The sequence below is a fragment of the Garra rufa genome, unplaced genomic scaffold (genome assembly GCF_049309525.1).
Source record: "Garra rufa unplaced genomic scaffold, GarRuf1.0 hap1_unplaced_094, whole genome shotgun sequence".
Lineage (NCBI taxonomy): Eukaryota > Metazoa > Chordata > Actinopteri > Cypriniformes > Cyprinidae > Garra > Garra rufa.
The window spans coordinates 9,090-26,468 of record NW_027394369.1 but is presented as its reverse complement, the minus strand read 5'-3'; the positions used below and the strand labels follow the sequence as shown (position 1 = coordinate 26,468).

General features: G+C 35.6%; 1 protein-coding gene across 2 annotated transcripts; it reads right to left on the bottom strand.

Annotated features, from left to right (window-relative positions):
* Positions 1–7,226: 7,226 nt before the first annotated feature.
* LOC141316505 (E3 ubiquitin-protein ligase Mdm2-like) lies at positions 7,227–17,103 on the bottom strand. 2 transcript variants are annotated; one of them, XM_073832781.1, is made up of 11 exons: positions 17,061–17,103; positions 15,662–15,733; positions 15,506–15,580; positions 13,792–13,925; positions 13,388–13,437; positions 13,240–13,298; positions 13,015–13,081; positions 11,418–11,575; positions 11,156–11,305; positions 10,977–11,045; positions 7,227–8,367 (listed from the first exon to the last, which is right to left on the bottom strand). In XM_073832781.1, exons 2-11 carry the CDS (start codon positions 15,719–15,721, stop codon positions 7,735–7,737), a joined length of 1,455 nt encoding a protein of 484 aa, XP_073688882.1. In that variant the 5' UTR covers positions 15,722–15,733; positions 17,061–17,103; the 3' UTR covers positions 7,227–7,734. The 2 variants fall into 2 exon arrangements, with proteins under 2 accessions (XP_073688882.1, XP_073688881.1); XM_073832780.1 differs by lacking the exon at positions 17,061–17,103 and adding an exon at positions 15,819–16,803.
* Between the last annotated feature and the right edge of the window lie 276 nt (positions 17,104–17,379).

Genomic DNA, 17,379 nt, shown 5'->3' with positions numbered 1-17,379 from the left:
CCACCCATCCATTTATTTATTCATCCATCCATCCTTCTGTCATCCCTTCCATCCATTGTTCTCATTCTATCTTTGTCATTCTATTGTTCTGTTATTCTATTTATCCACCCATCCACCCATTTTTCTATCATTCTGTCATTCCATCCATCCATCCTTCTACCATTCTATCCATTCACCCACACATCCACTCATCCATCCATCATTCTCTCATTCTATCTATCGTTCTGTCATTCTATCTATCCATCCATTGATCCATTATTCTATCATTCTGTCATTCTATCTATCCACCCATCCATTTATTTATTCATCCATCCATCCTTCTGTAGATCATTGTGATAAATGTTTAGAAATACATTGTGATTTGTGTTATCTATTGAGTTGCACTTTAAATGTGTTGGGCTCTTTAAGAACACGCTCTCACCCATTGGTTATATGTATCAAGGACTAGGAGTACTGTGTTAACGTGGGGGTTCGGTGGAACCAGTCCTGTAATAAACATCACGTTCTCATGTGGATGTCATAGTGTCAATTCTTGGGACGTACAACACCTTCCATCCATTGTTCTATCATTCTGTCTATCTTTGTCATTCTATTGTTCTGTTATTCTATCTATCCACCCATCCATCCATCGTTCCATCATTCTGTCATTCCATCTATCCACACATCCATCCATCGTTCTACCATTCTATCCATTCACCCACACATCCACTCATCCATCCATCATTCTGTCATTCTATCATTCTGTCAATCTATCTATCCATCCATTGATCCATCATTCTATCGTTCTGTCATTCTATCCATCCACCCATCCATTTATTTATTCATCCATCCATCCATCCATCCATCATCCCTTCCATCCATTGTTCTATCATTCTATCTATCTTTGTCATTCTATTGGTCTGTCATTCTATCCATCCACCCACACATCCATCCATCGTTCTAGCCATTTATTCATATGATCTATCTATCTATCTATCTATCTATCTATCTATCTATCTATCTATCTATCTATCTATCTATCTATCTATCTATCTATCTATCTATTCATTGTTCTGTCATTCCTACATACATTTCTGTCATGCTTTAGGAACCGAATGAGTACAAAATGGGGAAAAAAAAGATGTTGCATCCCTCTGAAACATGCCACTCTTCTAAAGTGAGACTTGAGTGAAAATGTAATGTGCTGATTACATTTATAGATGTATGTTTCCACCTCCAAAAAAAAAAAAAAAATGAAAGTAGTTTGGACTTTTTCCACATGTGTGCCTTTATATCGCGCAAAGTTACATTAGTAATTATAAGTTCTATAACTTTTGAAACTTTTTTTACACTTTATCCCCTGGTTTCACAGACAAGGCTTAAACCTAGTCCCAGACTAAAATGTAAGTCTCAGCTGTTTCAGCTGAAAGAAACTTGCACTGAGTGATCTTGAAATATGTTGGTATCCTTGTTGTGTCTTTAGATGTACACCAGTAATGTTTTTCTAAGGCATGTTTACAAAGAAATGTCCTAATTGAACTATGGCCTAATCCTAGTTTAGTCTAAACCCTGTCTATAATTGCGATTATTCAGCAATTACTTATTTTTTCCCTAATGTTTTGTATTTCATTTTATTTTTTTTTACTGTTTTGTAATGTATATATTTTTGAGGGCGCCTTGTCTCCCTTGAAGACTCCCTTGAGAACTCTCACATATAAATTCACCTAATATGGTTATAAAATATTTATAACAATGAACGCTATTTACTTTTGTTCTTTTGAATTTGATTCAAGGTGGCTATAAAATTTGTAGAGAGCTAGGACGTAGATACAGTATACAGACATACCGACTGCATACAAAAACGGGTCTCAATGAGTAACTGTTATGCATAATTTATACAGAGAGGGAAGCAGTATTTTCTGGAATGAGAATAATAATGTAATCGCTTGTGTACTTTAACAAAATCAGTTTGCTTTCCATCTCCAAGAGCTTTGCATGCAAGCACTGCAGCTTGCTAGTAATAATAGTACTTGTAGCTCATGAGGATCTACAGTTACGCAACAATCTCTGATCAGCTCGGCCTCGTATAAAAAGCAACCGAAAGAAAAGGAAAAAAAACATAATACATAATGGGACGCACAGTAAACTGCCTATCACCAGAAGCAAATGACGTGAGCTGTTGGCATGCTGAAGGCTGGCACATCACATGTCAGTGTTTCTAGACACCCGCATATAAACAGCCCCACTGTTTCCTGACTGTAACAAACGCTTAAGCTGACAAACAGCACAAATGACTGTCAAGGATCCAGTTGTATTCGAGTGACCGAACCAGAACAAGGCCGACACGTCAGGCTGATCTGGAGACGTGACCCTCGGCCTGCCCGTGGCCAAGAAGTTCATCCGCCCCTTCTGTAAGAACGCGATAACTGCGGATTTAAAAGCTCAGTCGCACGTGTAGCGAGCCTGTCAAGCAAGATACTAACGGATGGCTGTTCGGCATTCACAAACAGTTATTTTTCTGTTGATTTGTTGTTGTGCCGTTTTGTTTTCCTCTGACAAATGCCATGAATTTTCCTCCAGGGATAAATAAAGAATGTCTGTCTGTTTTTCTTTATAGTCATTTCAACAACAAAGCCTTTTATTTCAGTCCAATGGCTGCTGCGTTTTATTTTTTCGGCTGTGTATCATAACTGTGCCAGCATTTTATCATTATCCTCGTTGTACACTAGTTTAAATTATGCTTCAGACATGAGTTATAGATGCAAAATTAGGTTTTGAATATACAAACATAAAAAAACTAGCCCATTTTCCAGCACAGTTGGTTTTATTTATAAGGATTATGGATTTGGGTTCTCAATATGTTTAGAGGAACAGAGAGATTAGCCGTTTCGTTTCATTTCTCACACACACACACACACACACACACACACACACACACACACACACACTCTCTCTCTCTCTCTCTCTCTCTCTCTCTCTCTCTCTCTCTCTCTCTCTTTCCACCCAACATCATCATCATCACAGTCAGATACACACTCAAAGAGCAAAGAAAAGAAAACCGAGCTCAAATCTTATTAGAAATTAATAGCAGTTTCCTTATACATTCATATGCATGCCATCAATATATCATACAAGTTACTTATTCCCTTTGAACTGTTTTACCTACAGACTTTGATTGGCAGAGGAACTGAGCTTTACCTCTTGAAACCAGCTTTCCCTGAAGAAGACAAATATTACAACAGTGTGAGAGGGTCATTTCAGGAAATAAACAAACGGTTCATAAATAATGAAAAAAGATTATTCATTAATAGCCATGTGAAAGATAGTTCGGTGTTTTAATTACTTATTGATTATACTAACGCATTCAAATAGGAGGCACAAATTATTGTGCTAGGGCGGACTACTAATGAGAATGTATATGCGGTATGAGAACGGAAGTATCACAGTGCCCTCTTGCGGTTTAACTCTCGTACTTTTTGCCTCAAAGTGAACTTTGTTAATTCAGGTGCAACGTACAATATAAAATAAATCATATGCTGCGGTTTTGTGTAGATGCGTCGAGCATTATTGATGTACAACCTTATAAATGTTACAAAAGTGAGGGTAAATATCGTTAGTGAGCATTATTGCTTTACCTCAGCAACTGCTGTAACGTTAGAGAATATGACTAGACCTGAGAAATAAAAGCCCGCGAAAATAGTTGGCTTTTCACGTTCGTCTTCAGGAGACGGGAGAGTTAATATTTGAAATGTAGCGTCTCTAAAATTTGAATGACATTTGCGGGGAACAAAAATTCTGGCAGACTGACAGCATCAATGTGTCACTGGTTACGAGCGCACATGAAAGATTCATTTGCATCGCTTCCAGAAAATGCTTTTGTCACGCTATGGACCTACAAGCGCTCTGAAAAAATATGAGTGACATATAGCCGCCAGAGTTTTTATTATTTTATTAAGATTTTCTCCTCCTTGTAACCCCCAAATGTCCTAAAAATTCACTGAGAACAGAGAAAGTGCTGCAATGAATTTGTCCTGAGGTAACAGGATAATTGGGACACACACATACTCAATGAAAGGGTTTGAATACTTTCTGTATGCACTGTATATGAACACTTCAAGTTCGTGTTCCCGGTTGTGAGCCTTGTTTCAGTTTTAAAAGCATTTTAGATGAGCACACACTGATGAAATTTCACTTTGCACAGTTGTTTTTTCTCTTGATCTGATCTGAACTGTCAGATTAAAGGTTCTCTAACAAAATATAATGGCTAAAAAGCTGTTTATGATGTAATATCTGGTAGTTGGCAGGTCTAGTGCAATGATACATGTTGCTGTAAAGATACTAAAAATAATAATAAGGCTCTCACATGTAAGCTGCAAATAGGAGATAAACAAACTGCTGCTATTGTAGAAAATTCCATTATGGAATAGCAATAAGATAATTGATACAGAACACATTTGTTTATTTATTTATGTATTTAAAAGGTTTTGGGTCAGTTTTTTTGTTTCATCTTTCAGTAAGGCCGCATTAAACTAATCAAAAGTAACAGTAAACAGAATTTGTAGACTTAAAATTTAACAGAAATGTTTTGCAATTTTCTTCAACATTAATAAGAAATGTTTTCAGCACCAAATCAGAATATGAGGATGATTCCTGAAGGATTGTGTAACACTGAAAACTGAAGTAATGATGCCTAATATTTAGCTTTGCATCATAAATGAGATTTTTTAATATATATTAAAATAGGAAACTGTTCTTTTAAATTGTAATATTTCGTAATATTAGTTTTTTGCTGTATTTTTGATTAAAAACTACAGCCTTGGTGAGTACAAGAGACATCTTTTAAAAACATTTTTAAAAATAATATTGACCTTACATTTTTTTTTTTTTATCTCATAATGTTAACTTCTGTCAGTATTTGAAAAGATTTTTTCAAATTATTAGTCAAATGCCTACAGACGCAACGTAATTAAATAATTGTATCCCAGAAAAAGAGGCTAATTTCTTTTAAGTGTTTTAATTACATGCTTTAAATTGCAATTAAAAGTTAATTTTCTTTTCAGGGAATTGGGGTTGGAACTATAATTATACTCCAAGCAACAGATATGATGAGATTCTGGACACATACAAGATCTTCAGTCAGTTTCCTGGAACAAACTTGATGAGGCAATATTAAAAATTACAATAGTTAACACTTGATGGCACAGGACTTTTTTTTCAGAAACTTTTATTGGAGATTTTTTTTAATGCAAGTAACATTTATAAAACATCATGAGTAGAGAGAGTCAATTTATGGCAAAACCATGGCAAATTAAAAGTATAAGCATATATAGTAAATAATAGTTCTAACACAGTTGAAGTCATAAGTTTACACACACCTTGCAGAATCTGTAAATGTTAATTATTTTACCAAAATAAATAGTTGTTCATGAGTATCTTGTTTGTTCTGGACAGGTAAACTGCCCGTTGTTCCTTGAGGTCCCACAAATTCTTAGGTTTTTTTTTTTTTTTTTTTTAGCATTTTTGTGTATTTGAACCCTTTCTGAAAATGACTATGATTTTCAGATCCATCTTTACAATGAGGACAACTGAGGGACTCATATGCAACTATTACAGAAAGTTCAAACGCTCACTGATGCTTCAGAAGAAAACAAGATGCATTAAGAGCTGGGGTGTAAACTTTTGAACAGAATGAGGATGTGTACATTTTTCTTATTTTGCCTAAATATCAATTTTTTCCATGTAGTACTGCCCCTCAGAAACTACAGCAGATGCTTACATGTTTCCCAGAAGAGTAGTAAGTCACATTTACTATGATCTTCAAATTCCAAAAGTTTTGATACAAAACTCTTAATACACGTTTCCTTCTGGAGCATCAGTAAGGTTTGAACCTTCTGTAATAGTTGCATATGAGTCCCTCAGTTGTCCTCAGTATGAAAGGATGAATCTCAAAATCATAGTCATTGTTGGAAAGGGATGCAGAAAAACCAAAGAATTTGTGGGACCTGAAGGATTTTTCTGAAGAACATCAGGCAGTTTAACTGTTCAGGACAAACAAGGAACATATGAACAACTACCACTAAACAAAAAGGCAAAACATCTGTGGATCATTCAGGTAAAAACAGTATTAGGAATCCAGTGCATGTAAACTTTTGAACAGAATCATTTTTATAAATCTAACTATTATTTTTTCTTGTGGACTATATGGAAACATCTTTTATTTGAAATATCTTATTCAGGTCACTACTAAATAAAAAATATCATGCATTTTGTGAGATCCTCTAATTTTAACAAAATTAACATTTTGCAGATTCTGCAACGTGTATGTAAACTTTTGACTTCGACTATAAGTGCTGTTATAAAGCAGATTAACAGTTGACTATAGCTTTCTAATGGTTGAATTGATTTCATCCATTGCTCATCCATTCTTTCAACCACACACACACATAATAAAATGGCTTTTGGTCTTGTTTTTAAGTGTTAGTCTGATTGTAATTCCTCATGTGGAAGTATAGAGTGCAGTAAATTACATACCTCAGGTCTGAAACATTGGTTTCAGCAATTAAGCTTTGATTGCACTTCATTGGTAAAACATCTGGCAGATTAGCTGTTAGAAAAGGGAAAAAACTATTAGCATGAAACTTTCAGGTTCTTGACATGTTGCTACTATTTTACAGAATTCAAATTAATAAAATACCTACGTGAGGCCAGTTTCATACTCTTGCAAAAACAACTGGATCAATATATGTAAATCTTATTAGACACAAAAAAAAATATGTCCTTTGCAACATGTCAACAATTCAATGAACCAATGAACATAAGTGAGTTGTACCATCTCAAAACATAATTCTTTTGAAAGCAAATTAAATGGGTGCTGGAAAGAATATTGCACAACAAAATGATTCACCTGTTCATGCTGCTCCTTTTTACCAACTACACAATAGGTTCCCATTGTGGAAGTGCTTGGGTGTGAAAAAGAGGGATTATATTAATTTATTATATATATATTTAAAAAAAAGTAACAAGTCCAATGTTTGTACCAGGTTGCCATTAGAGAGAAACAAGTCAGAACTTGTTTCCTGATATTGAGTGAAAAGTGGGTCCCTAGTAACCAAAGCTCTCTCTGGGTGACCGCGCTGTGTACTACCCAACAAACACCAGCACAGGAAACTGACACCAGCCAATATACAACATTTAGGAAGCAAAGTAAAAGATTCAAAAGAGAAAGCAAAAAGACAGAATTTCACCTGTACTGTAAAAGCAGAAGAGCCTCAAAATAATCATTTATTATGCCACACTCAGAGAAAATAAGACAGAGTCTTTGCAGCAGAAAATGGTGCAGAAGAGCATTTCCTTCAACAGGAGGAACAATTTTAAAGGGGTGTCCCAAGAGCTACAACTCAGGAACACATTTCAGTGCAGCAAAGAACTCAAATTATTGAACCTATCCATAAGCATGTACATAAATTAAATTATAACAAACATTTCTAGTATCTGATAAAAATGTATACAGAATCTCTACAAGTCCGTAAGTAGTTTTTTTTTTATTATTTCAATCCCCCAAACTCAACCCTTAAATCATAGGTGTGTGAATTTGCTTCCCAGCATGTGAGCTAAACCTCGCTTGTCGAGTCATAAATAAAATTAATCAATAAGAAACATATTACAATATTGAACAGTTTTATAACTATAAGACAAGGCAACATAAGCACCCCAAACTTCATGTGATGAGAGGAGAGGAGGTATATCTGCAGTGCCTCAGCTCACGTAGGTCAAAACGACTGACTGAATGGGCTCTCGGCACACCGGACACAACTTATTCCGGTTCTTTAGTTTCTTGGCGCAAGTGTAGCAAGCCATAAGGTGTCCAGTTCTTCCGTGGACGATGCAGCCGTTCTTGGGGCGACTTTGACAGATGACGCAGGGCTCAAGGCAAGCGGCGGGTAGGCAGGCCTCCAGGCTGTTGTAGCGTTCTAGCTCCGGGGTCTCTTCCTGGCTGCTGCCCCCACCAGAGGAGGTTGATGGTTGCGATGAGGAAGGCTGGGATGATGAGGTCTGAGAGTCAGTCATGGAGCCAGAGGGAGTGGAGAAGAGAAGTTCATCTTTAGCGGCGTTAGGAGATTGCGAGCACTTGCCGTCGGGTACGTCCACTCCTTCATCTGTTTCTGGAAGTGGGCTTGAGGGTTTGGAAGGAAGCAGTTTGTCATCTGAGGCTGAGTTCAGAGTTGTGGTGATGCTGGTGTCTTCTGTGCTGGGTTGAGTGTTAGTGGAGGTGTTTTCCAAGTCGGAGTGTGTTTCTGGAAGCCATCCGGGTCGGACGGTCCAGCAGCTTTTGCAATGCCGAGGAAGAGGAGGGTTGAGCTCACCACATTCGGCACATTTCCAGTAGTCCTAAGTGAACACATTGTTACTTTAGATTATTACATGTTCTTGCTTTTTTTGAAATAAGAGAGCCAGTTTAAATCCGTGGGTCAGAGATGGAAATGGTTGTGAAAAATTGGATTTGGTGCAAAAAAAATAAAAAAACTTGAGGAAAAAAAATGTTTAAAAAAATAAAATCCAAAATATGGCCCTATAAAAGTCACGTACACTTCCAGTCAAAAGTTTTTGAACAGTAAGATTTTTAATGTTTTTTTAAGAAGTCTCTCCCGCTCAAGCCTGCATTTATTTGATCCAAAATACAGCCAAAGCAGTAATATTGTGAAATATTTTTACTATTTAAAATTGAACTTGAATAAAATGGAATTTATTTCTGGGATCAAAGCATCATTATTCCAGTCTTTAGTGTCACATGATCCTTCACAAATCATTCTGATATGGTGATTTGCTGTTTTGTATTATCATCAATATTTAAAACAGTTGAGAACATTTGTTTCAGGATTCTTTGATGAATAGAAAAACCAAAAGCTTAGCATTTATCTAAAATAAAAAGCTTTTGTAACATTATACAATATACCATTCAAAACCTTGGACTTAGTATAATTGTTTTGGGAAAGAAATTATAGAAACTAATCTTTTATTTAGCAAGGATCTTTGAAATTGATCAAAAGTGATGATAAAGACATTTATAATGTTAAAAAATATTTCTATTTCAGATAAATGCTGTTCTTCTAAACTTTCTATTCATCAAAGAAACCTGAAAAAAATTCTACTCGGGGCTGTTTTCAACATAATAAATGTTCTTTGAGCAGCAAATCAGAATATTAGAATGATTTCTGAGGGATCGTGTGACTGGAGTAATGATAAAAATTCAGCTTTGAAATCACAGGAATAAATTACATTTTAAAATGTATTCAAATAGAAAACAGTTATTTTAACAGGGTTCCTGCAGATTTGAACAAGTGAAATTTAAGACTTTTTAAGACCTTTTTAATACCACCTTATATGAAATTTAAGACCTAAACCTGTAATGGAAATAGATATTATTTTACATGCATACATGTAATATTTAATGTGTTTAATGTAAAAAGTAAACAAAATTTCATGGCTGTCATAAATTAAATTTATTACTATGATATACAGTGAACTTTTCATATCAGCAGATACTATTCCACACAAACTATCCCCATAAAAGTACCACTAGAAATATCTGATGTAAAAAACTTTTACTTTCGAAATGTATGCATTACCTTTGAAATTTATTTTATGAATTTATCAATAAATTCTAAATCGCTGTTAGCAGTGAGATCACATAATTTACACTGCAAAATTAAAAGTGAGATTAATGTTTTAAATACATTTATTGATTTATAAATATATAAATTAGAAATGTTGGGTGTGGAGGCATACTTTTAAACACACTAAACTACCAGCAGGTGGCGGTAAGTCACTTCATGAGCGAGTTATTTCAACTTATTCGACCAAACGCTGAATCAGAGCAAAACGTTACTAGGAGAATGCTTCTGCTGCGATCCTTGTTTGGAACTATTTTCGTTGGTGAAACAGAATATTTTGTCTAATATTTAAGTAACTACTTGACTAACTACTTGTTTATTGAGCTAAAATTAATGTAACATTTGTAATTGTGAGAATTTTCAGCAAAAAGCTCACTTGGTATATTACTGAACTATATCATGTTATAAATAAACTATACATTTGAAATGTTTACCTCAGTGTGTTTCTTTAGAGTGCTGTTACATTCTTTTGTTTTAAAGTATGTCACAAATAGACCAGAAATACACTATCCATTATCAATTTCTGTTTACGTTGAATGTATTAAAATAACTTCCACAGAGGGAGAAAAAAAATCTACAGATGTTAGCAACTGGCCTTAGCCAAGCCCTATATTCAGTTTTTTCAAGCCAAGTATCGCTAAACTTGCACTTCCTCATAGCTAAAAAGTTAAATCCATTTTACTTCTGCGGTACAATCCGAGAGAGACTCGCGCCAATAACAGAAAGCTGATTGGCTATTGCATGCTGGTCTCATTTGTAGTTTAAATACAGCAAATTATATTTGGAATAGTGAAATAAAGAACTACAACACCACGGAAACAACAAAAAGAGAATTTAAATGAGCATTAGATGTAGCGTTACATGGACATCGGAAAAATAAGACCTGTGTAAAATTATTTAAGACCTAGAACAGCGAATTTAAGACTTTTTAAGGCCTAAAACTTTGATTTTTAAATTTAAGACTTTTAAAGACTTTTTAAGACCCCGCGGGAACCCTGTTTAAAATATTTTTACATTTTACTGTTAATGCAGGCATTAAAAGTCTTACTGTTCAAAAACTTTTGACTTGTGTAATTTCTTAATACGCATTCCTGGTCGTATCATGTACAATCAATCAGTGGACAAAGTTCAGAAACAAAATGTCATCATAATCTTTGACCAAAATGTAATAACTTGCGGCATCCCTAAAACAGCTGCTCTTTTTGGCAGAATCACAAAAGCTTTGTCTTACACCCCAACCTTTTCACAATCAACTCCTGATAGATAAACCCCAAGTCCAGTTCTTGTTTGAAAAACATCAGGTTAGGGTATTAAAATGTTACATACTGCCTCAGTTATCTCGGTATCCTCATCAAACGAATCTTCCTCCTCAGCAAAGATTGTGACTTCATACACCTGAGCAAGCAAATACAGAATTGCAGTGAGTTGAGGATTGTTAAACAGGTTAGGTTAGTCAGGTCATCAGTTAATCTCTCTCTGAAAAGAACAGGAGCTTGAGTTGAAACCTCGTTCTCTCCTGGCAATGAATCCTCATCGTTCTCACTGTAGGCGTCGGAGTTTATTGACTCCACCTCAAATTCCACACTAAAGTTATCAGAGTCAGAATCCGAGTCTTCACTTTCATCACTGCCCTCACTGTGAGAAATACCTACATCCTGTAAAAACAAAACATAACACTGGTTAGAAAGGGCCAAATGACAGCTCAAAGAAGTTAAAGTTACTGGTAAACCAAAAAAATGTAAATGAACATTTAAAGGTGCTACTCACAGAGTTGCTTTGTGCGTCCGAAGACTCGCTGTTCACCTTCTCCCGATGCAGGCCGCCTATTACACACCAAGACAGGCTTTCGTCAAATGTCAAGGAGAAGCTGTCTGACTTGTGCCTCTTCCTACGTTCTCTGGGCTCGTCTTCCGCTGAAGTACTCTCTATTGAAAGCACATAAAACAAGTTTAGCACTAATGTCTTTTTTGACAACAACATGCTGCTCTGTAGACTTAAACATTTCCAATCTGTTTGTTTTACTTTGTTAAACACAAGCTTAAGTCTATACTGCATATCGCATTAGTGTAAATCAGTTTTTTTTGCTGATGTTCCAGTTGCAGCCACTCAACTTTGGACACTTATGGGCCAAGCAGGAGCAATGCTTAGAGCGATAACCCTGTTTTAATGGTGCATCTGGTGCAGCTTGCTCAACAAACTGCCTTTGTGTGCATAGCTGAGGTTTAAAAAATGGGCCATTGAAGAGTCGCAGTCATCTGAGCACATTCTGCACAGCCTCCAGATCTCAGTGTCCTTTTGAGATGTTTACGGTGACAGAGAGAGCAGTCATTATGGTACCACATGTTTACCCACATACAGTCCTCTGTCAGGACTGAAGGAATAGTGCAAATGATCCATCATGAGGGAACGTCTTCCCTGCTTACTGGTTGAGACTATTATAATGTATATGGTTGACTCACCAGGCAAGGAAACAGTCCTTAGAAAAAGGAGTCGCCACAACTTTTCACAAAACTCCCATTAAAAATAAACTAGCCTGAAATCATGACATCTAAAAAGAGTAGGGATGTAACAATATCAATTCCACAATACGATATTTATTGTGATATTATAAATAAAGACAAATAAAGACTTGCCATGTTTTTAAACGAAGAAAACTTAAGTCAGAAAAAAAGAATGAACTCTCTTTTTATTTGTGGTATACAGTCTTACATTTACACTGGTGTTTTAGGAAGCCGAACTAATTAGAATATAATAATAATAATAATAACAACAACAGCAACAATTTTATAGTAGTTATTCCTATGGCAGTAATAGCCAAATACTGTAAAACAATTTCACTGTAACGTAAATGAAAATGAATATTTCATAGGTATATTATTTTTGCTTTACACTACACTTGACTGCAGTAACATTACCCATTCAAACCGCTAGCAGTCAGCAATTAATACTGAACTTTTAAGCTTTGATTTTAAGGGGAAAAATCCAGCTTCTGTAAAAACAGTTTTACAAAAACGCATCTACAAATCTAGTAAAATGCTATAATAATCTGGCATGAAAATACAGCATAACTTTACATAAACGCTGAATTTTACTTGCATTTGGCGCTTGGCAAGTGTTAATTTTAGGCCCTGGTTACATCCCTAAAAAACTGTTACTGTACCAGGCAGCTGGCTAGAAAAAAAAAGGAATGGGAAAAAGAAAAATGGGCAAGCCCTTCCTGTTCAAACAGGAAATATGTCAAAGACTGGAATAAACAACTCTATCTGAAATCCCATCTAACCCATCTGATCAAGCGTGTGCTTTCATACACACTCGACAGAACACAGCTGGTGTGTGTCTGTTGCTCTTTGGTTTGTGCGCTTACCAGGATCACTGCTTCTCCTCCTCCTGCGCTGCTGTGAGGTAGATGAGCGAGAGTCTGAATCCGTATCCTAGAAGAGACAGTGGGGTTTCAGTCATGCTTCAATCTCAAACACAGCAGGGGCTCTATAAAACCCACTCAAGCAGAAACACAGCACTACCAGGGCAACTCTGTGGAATGGGTCAATACTCTGTGGTTCTAAGTGTGTGAGCATAAAAGAGCGTTTACCCCGGGCCCTCGATCTGGTTCACTTTGACTCCTGGGTTCAGAAAAGGTAGACTGAATATCTAACAAAAGGAAACAGACAGTTTTAACACAAATAACAAATAAGAACATCTCGGAAAGAAAAAAAAAAAAGTTTTAATTATCATAGTACCTGGACTTTTCACTGTCACAAGGTTTCTGTTGATCATCGCAAAGAGGGCTCTGAAGAAAAAAAAAAAAAAAAAAAAGATAAAATCACAAATGAAACTTTCATTTTCATACAGCAAATTTCACTTTCAATTCTTATTAAAAACCACACACGTCATAAACGTATACTTTATTTATTTATTTATTTATTTTTATCTACACTGGTCCCTTATTTGTATCCAAAAGTTTTCCAAATACATTCTGCAGACATTTTATGTCTTTAACAGGTGACAACAGACTCTTTCAGAGCAAGCAGCTCAAATATCCTGAAAGCTGCACCTGTTGTTTCAAAGCCCCACCCTAATATTCCCAGAGGTCATTTGTACTACAGCTGCTTTGCCTTACAGAAGTTAGAGAGTCAATACACACCGGGGCTCTTTGACTGAGAAACTTTTCACCCCGAGAACAGCACCAAGAGCATCCTCTCCGCAGTGAACAATGTGTTGCTGCTGCTTGTCATATAACTCCTTGCTCATGATATACTTCCCCAAATAAAACATAACCTAAAAACACAGAAAAGAAAGTTGTTTTAAGATTAACAGAGAAACTATTTTCTGCAACAGAAAGAATGGTAAAGATGTGGTTATTAAAATACTCAGTATAGATGAGTAATACATTCCTGTTAGTCAGACAACCACAACTTCCACCCATAAAAAAAATGAGTCATAACATCAGACTAAAGTTGACAACAGATTAAAACATTTCAAACAACATCAAATATAGAGTAAAATAGCATACATGTTGTTGTACACTATGAATGAAAGTTTCAAATTTGATTTGGGAACTGCTGAATATTGGTACATGCCCATGCAAATGCAGCTGATATGACGTCAGCACATTTTATATATGGTTGCTAAGGTGTTCTGAGTGGTTTTTCAAATTTTTCAAAAATGCCCACCCTGAATGACTCATGGTCTTCCTTCAAGGGTTTTTTTTTTATATCACTTACAGAAGTATTAAGCTACATCCTTTGAATTGTGTTTCATTTGTAGCAAACTGAAGCTTAATACTTTTAGTTAGGGTTTGTTCAAAATTATAAAAAAAAATGTTACTCTGAACAAAGGCAGTAACTAAATCTAATACACCACACACTCCTTTACATAATTTACACTAAATATATGCAGGTTTAACTGTACACACAAAAGAGCAGCAACACATGAAACTGGAGAAGGATTATTTTTAGCCAGCAAAGTCAAACACCACTGGCATTTGACTGCAAAGTCATTATTTCAGAAACTGTCAAATAGGCGTCACTGGCATAAGTGCTTATTTGAAATATTATACACACAACAGGCATAAATCTAATTATATATACAGCCATAAGCACAACACATATGGTACTGTTCAAAAGTCTGGGGTCAGTAAGACTTTTTTTTAAATAATACTTTAAGCAATTTTAATGTTACCAAAAAAATTGTATTTTAAAATAAATGTTCTTCAAATAAATCCTGAAAAAAATAAGAGTTTGCACAAAATGTTTTTAAAGTTAATACTAAAATTATTAATAATCATTCATTTTTAGTGACAGCTTTGCCATCACAGGAATAATACATTGCATGCTACAAAATATTCAAATAAAAAAAATTTACTTGAAATAATATTTCAAAATATTACTTTTAACTGTGTTTCTGTTCAAATAAATTCAGCTTTAGTGACTTCATAGGAATAAATCCTGAAGAAAAAAACTAATTTAATCAGTTTCCACAAAAATGTGTTTACCTTTAATACTTAAATTATTCATAATTAATTACTTTTTAAGTAAAAATCTTAAGTAACAAATCAGCATATCAGAATGGTTTCTAAAGCACTATGTGACACTGAAGACTAAAGTAATGGCTGATGAAAAATCAGCTTTGCCATCACAGGAATAAATAGCATTTTAAAATATATATTACAAAATAATAATAATAATAATATATATTTAAGATGCATTTATCTCCTTTCACTCTGTTTCTGAAACAAATGCAGCTTTGAGTGAGCATAAAAGGCTTCATATGATATCTTCCCAACCCCAAACTTTTGAACATTAGTGTATATCAAATAAAACAAACTTAAACTACTATCAGCAGACACATCTCCTCACCTCCTTCATGGTGAAAACATCTTTATCTGCACCTGCATCTTCTAACAAGCTTTTCAGCTGCATCTTTGGTCTTACCTAAAGTTACAATAAATACAACATTTTAAGGCATAAAAATATAATTAAATTTACAAAAGCACACCTCGAATGCTACATTACCAGTTTTTCGTTGTCAACCTTGTTGATCTGAGAACTGCTTAAACAACTTTCTGTTGCCATATTGCTAGTTATCTGTAAAAAACAAACACAGTTAGACTTTACATACAACAACTTAGAGGCAATTCAATACACATGCAAGCTTTAGACTGAACATTACCTGTGCTAAAAGAGGTAAATTGGCTATTCTAGCTATATATAATGTTACTCTGCTACCTGTACATAAAGTGCTTGAGCTCAGCTCTGGCTTAGTGAGGAGTGGAAGCCGGCTGAGAGACAGTCTATGGTTTAAATAGACGCAGAGAGACATGTCAGGGCTAGAATCCACCGCAGCGATCATCATGTCCTGGGCGGGTTCGGGCATGACACGTCTAAGCGTGACTGGCTTTAGTTTAGACGCCTAGCGGTAGATGAGTTGTCTGGCTCTCGGTGATCATGTCCGGGCATGTCCCGTCTCACTAACCCGCCCATTGCTGGCTAAGCACTTGGATTCGAGGCTTATCAGCGCAGTAACAGGTGAAATAACGGAGTGTTTGGACCAAAGCGATGACCCTCGTGGATTATTAGATTATCAGTTAAATAAACGCAAGCCAAAAAGTTCTTCATTACAAGTGCTACGGATGGATGTCCTTCGAGTAAAGCTCAAAATGTCTTTGGAATACGACAGTGCCATGTTTATTTCTTTGAAATGCTCAGTACACACACAAAACATATCAACAGTCTCAAGTTTGTTGTCTGCGGGATTTATATCTGACATCTATCCATGGGAATGTCTCCATTCAGATTAGCTGCACACAAATTATGTAAAACCTGGAACTTCAATGCTTTCCTCCCACAGAGGTAACATTAAAATAGATCGACGTGTAAATATTGTAAACGTTTTAAGTTCATGGTTCAGTATGACGGATTAACAAATCATGAGAAATAACAAAAGTACTGTAGTGTGCTTTTCTCTAACGTTAGACATGAAGCATAAACATATCATAACGTAACGTTAAGCCGCGGTTGTTTGTTTACGTGATACCAATTTATACACTTATTGCTTTACAAGTAAATTAGTTAGTCTATATCTTGTTTAATGTGGAGCACTGCGCATTTGAGCGACAAGACTGAGTTAACTTATAGTAACAACTGCACAAACGCCCGCACTCCCAAGTGTCTTGTTTCCCGCTGTGGACTCTCAGGAAAACCCGAGGATGAAGTAGGCCTCGTTTCCAGCGCTAGCGCAAGGCTAACTGAGGTAAATTATTTTAGCCCACTAAACGGACATTAAAGCCTCATATCGAGATAAAACTATTCGTTAGAGCGCATAACAATGTTATTAAGATATTTACATCTTTAGAGGTGTAATAAATATATGAGAAAGTGGGAAAATAGCTAAACTGAAAGTGTAATGTCTTACCTGCTGGTGACCGTTGAGCTTCGGGAACTCCCTCTACAGGCGCCTGTTTGCATTTGAAATGTTCTAGCACGTGCGGTAAGCGCGCGGTGTAAACATTACACAATAATTCCCGAGTTTTGATATTATTTATTTACACAATCTACATTTCCTGTTTTGCTGTTGTTGGGTAATGCGAATTAAATAACCGAGTTTGACTATGTAACATTCATTTTATATTTAACACGATATCTCTATGTGGTTGGCTATACGTTGTTATAAAAAAGTTGTGAACCCTGGACCACAAAATCAGTCATAAGGGTCATTTTTCTAAAATAAATAA

Excerpts from the sequence above, each read along its gene's own strand:
- LOC141316505 (XM_073832780.1), bottom strand. The coding sequence starts at position 16,022 with ATGCCCGAACCCGCCCAGGACATGATGATCGCTGCGGTGGATTCTAGC. Across the intron at positions 11,576-13,014 it reads GAGGAGAAGCAGTGATCCTG|AGAGTACTTCAGCGGAAGAC; the intron begins GTAAGCGCACAA and ends TGCTTTCAATAG. Across the intron at positions 11,046-11,155 it reads CATTGCCAGGAGAGAACGAG|GTGTATGAAGTCACAATCTT; the intron begins GTTTCAACTCAA and ends TTGCTTGCTCAG.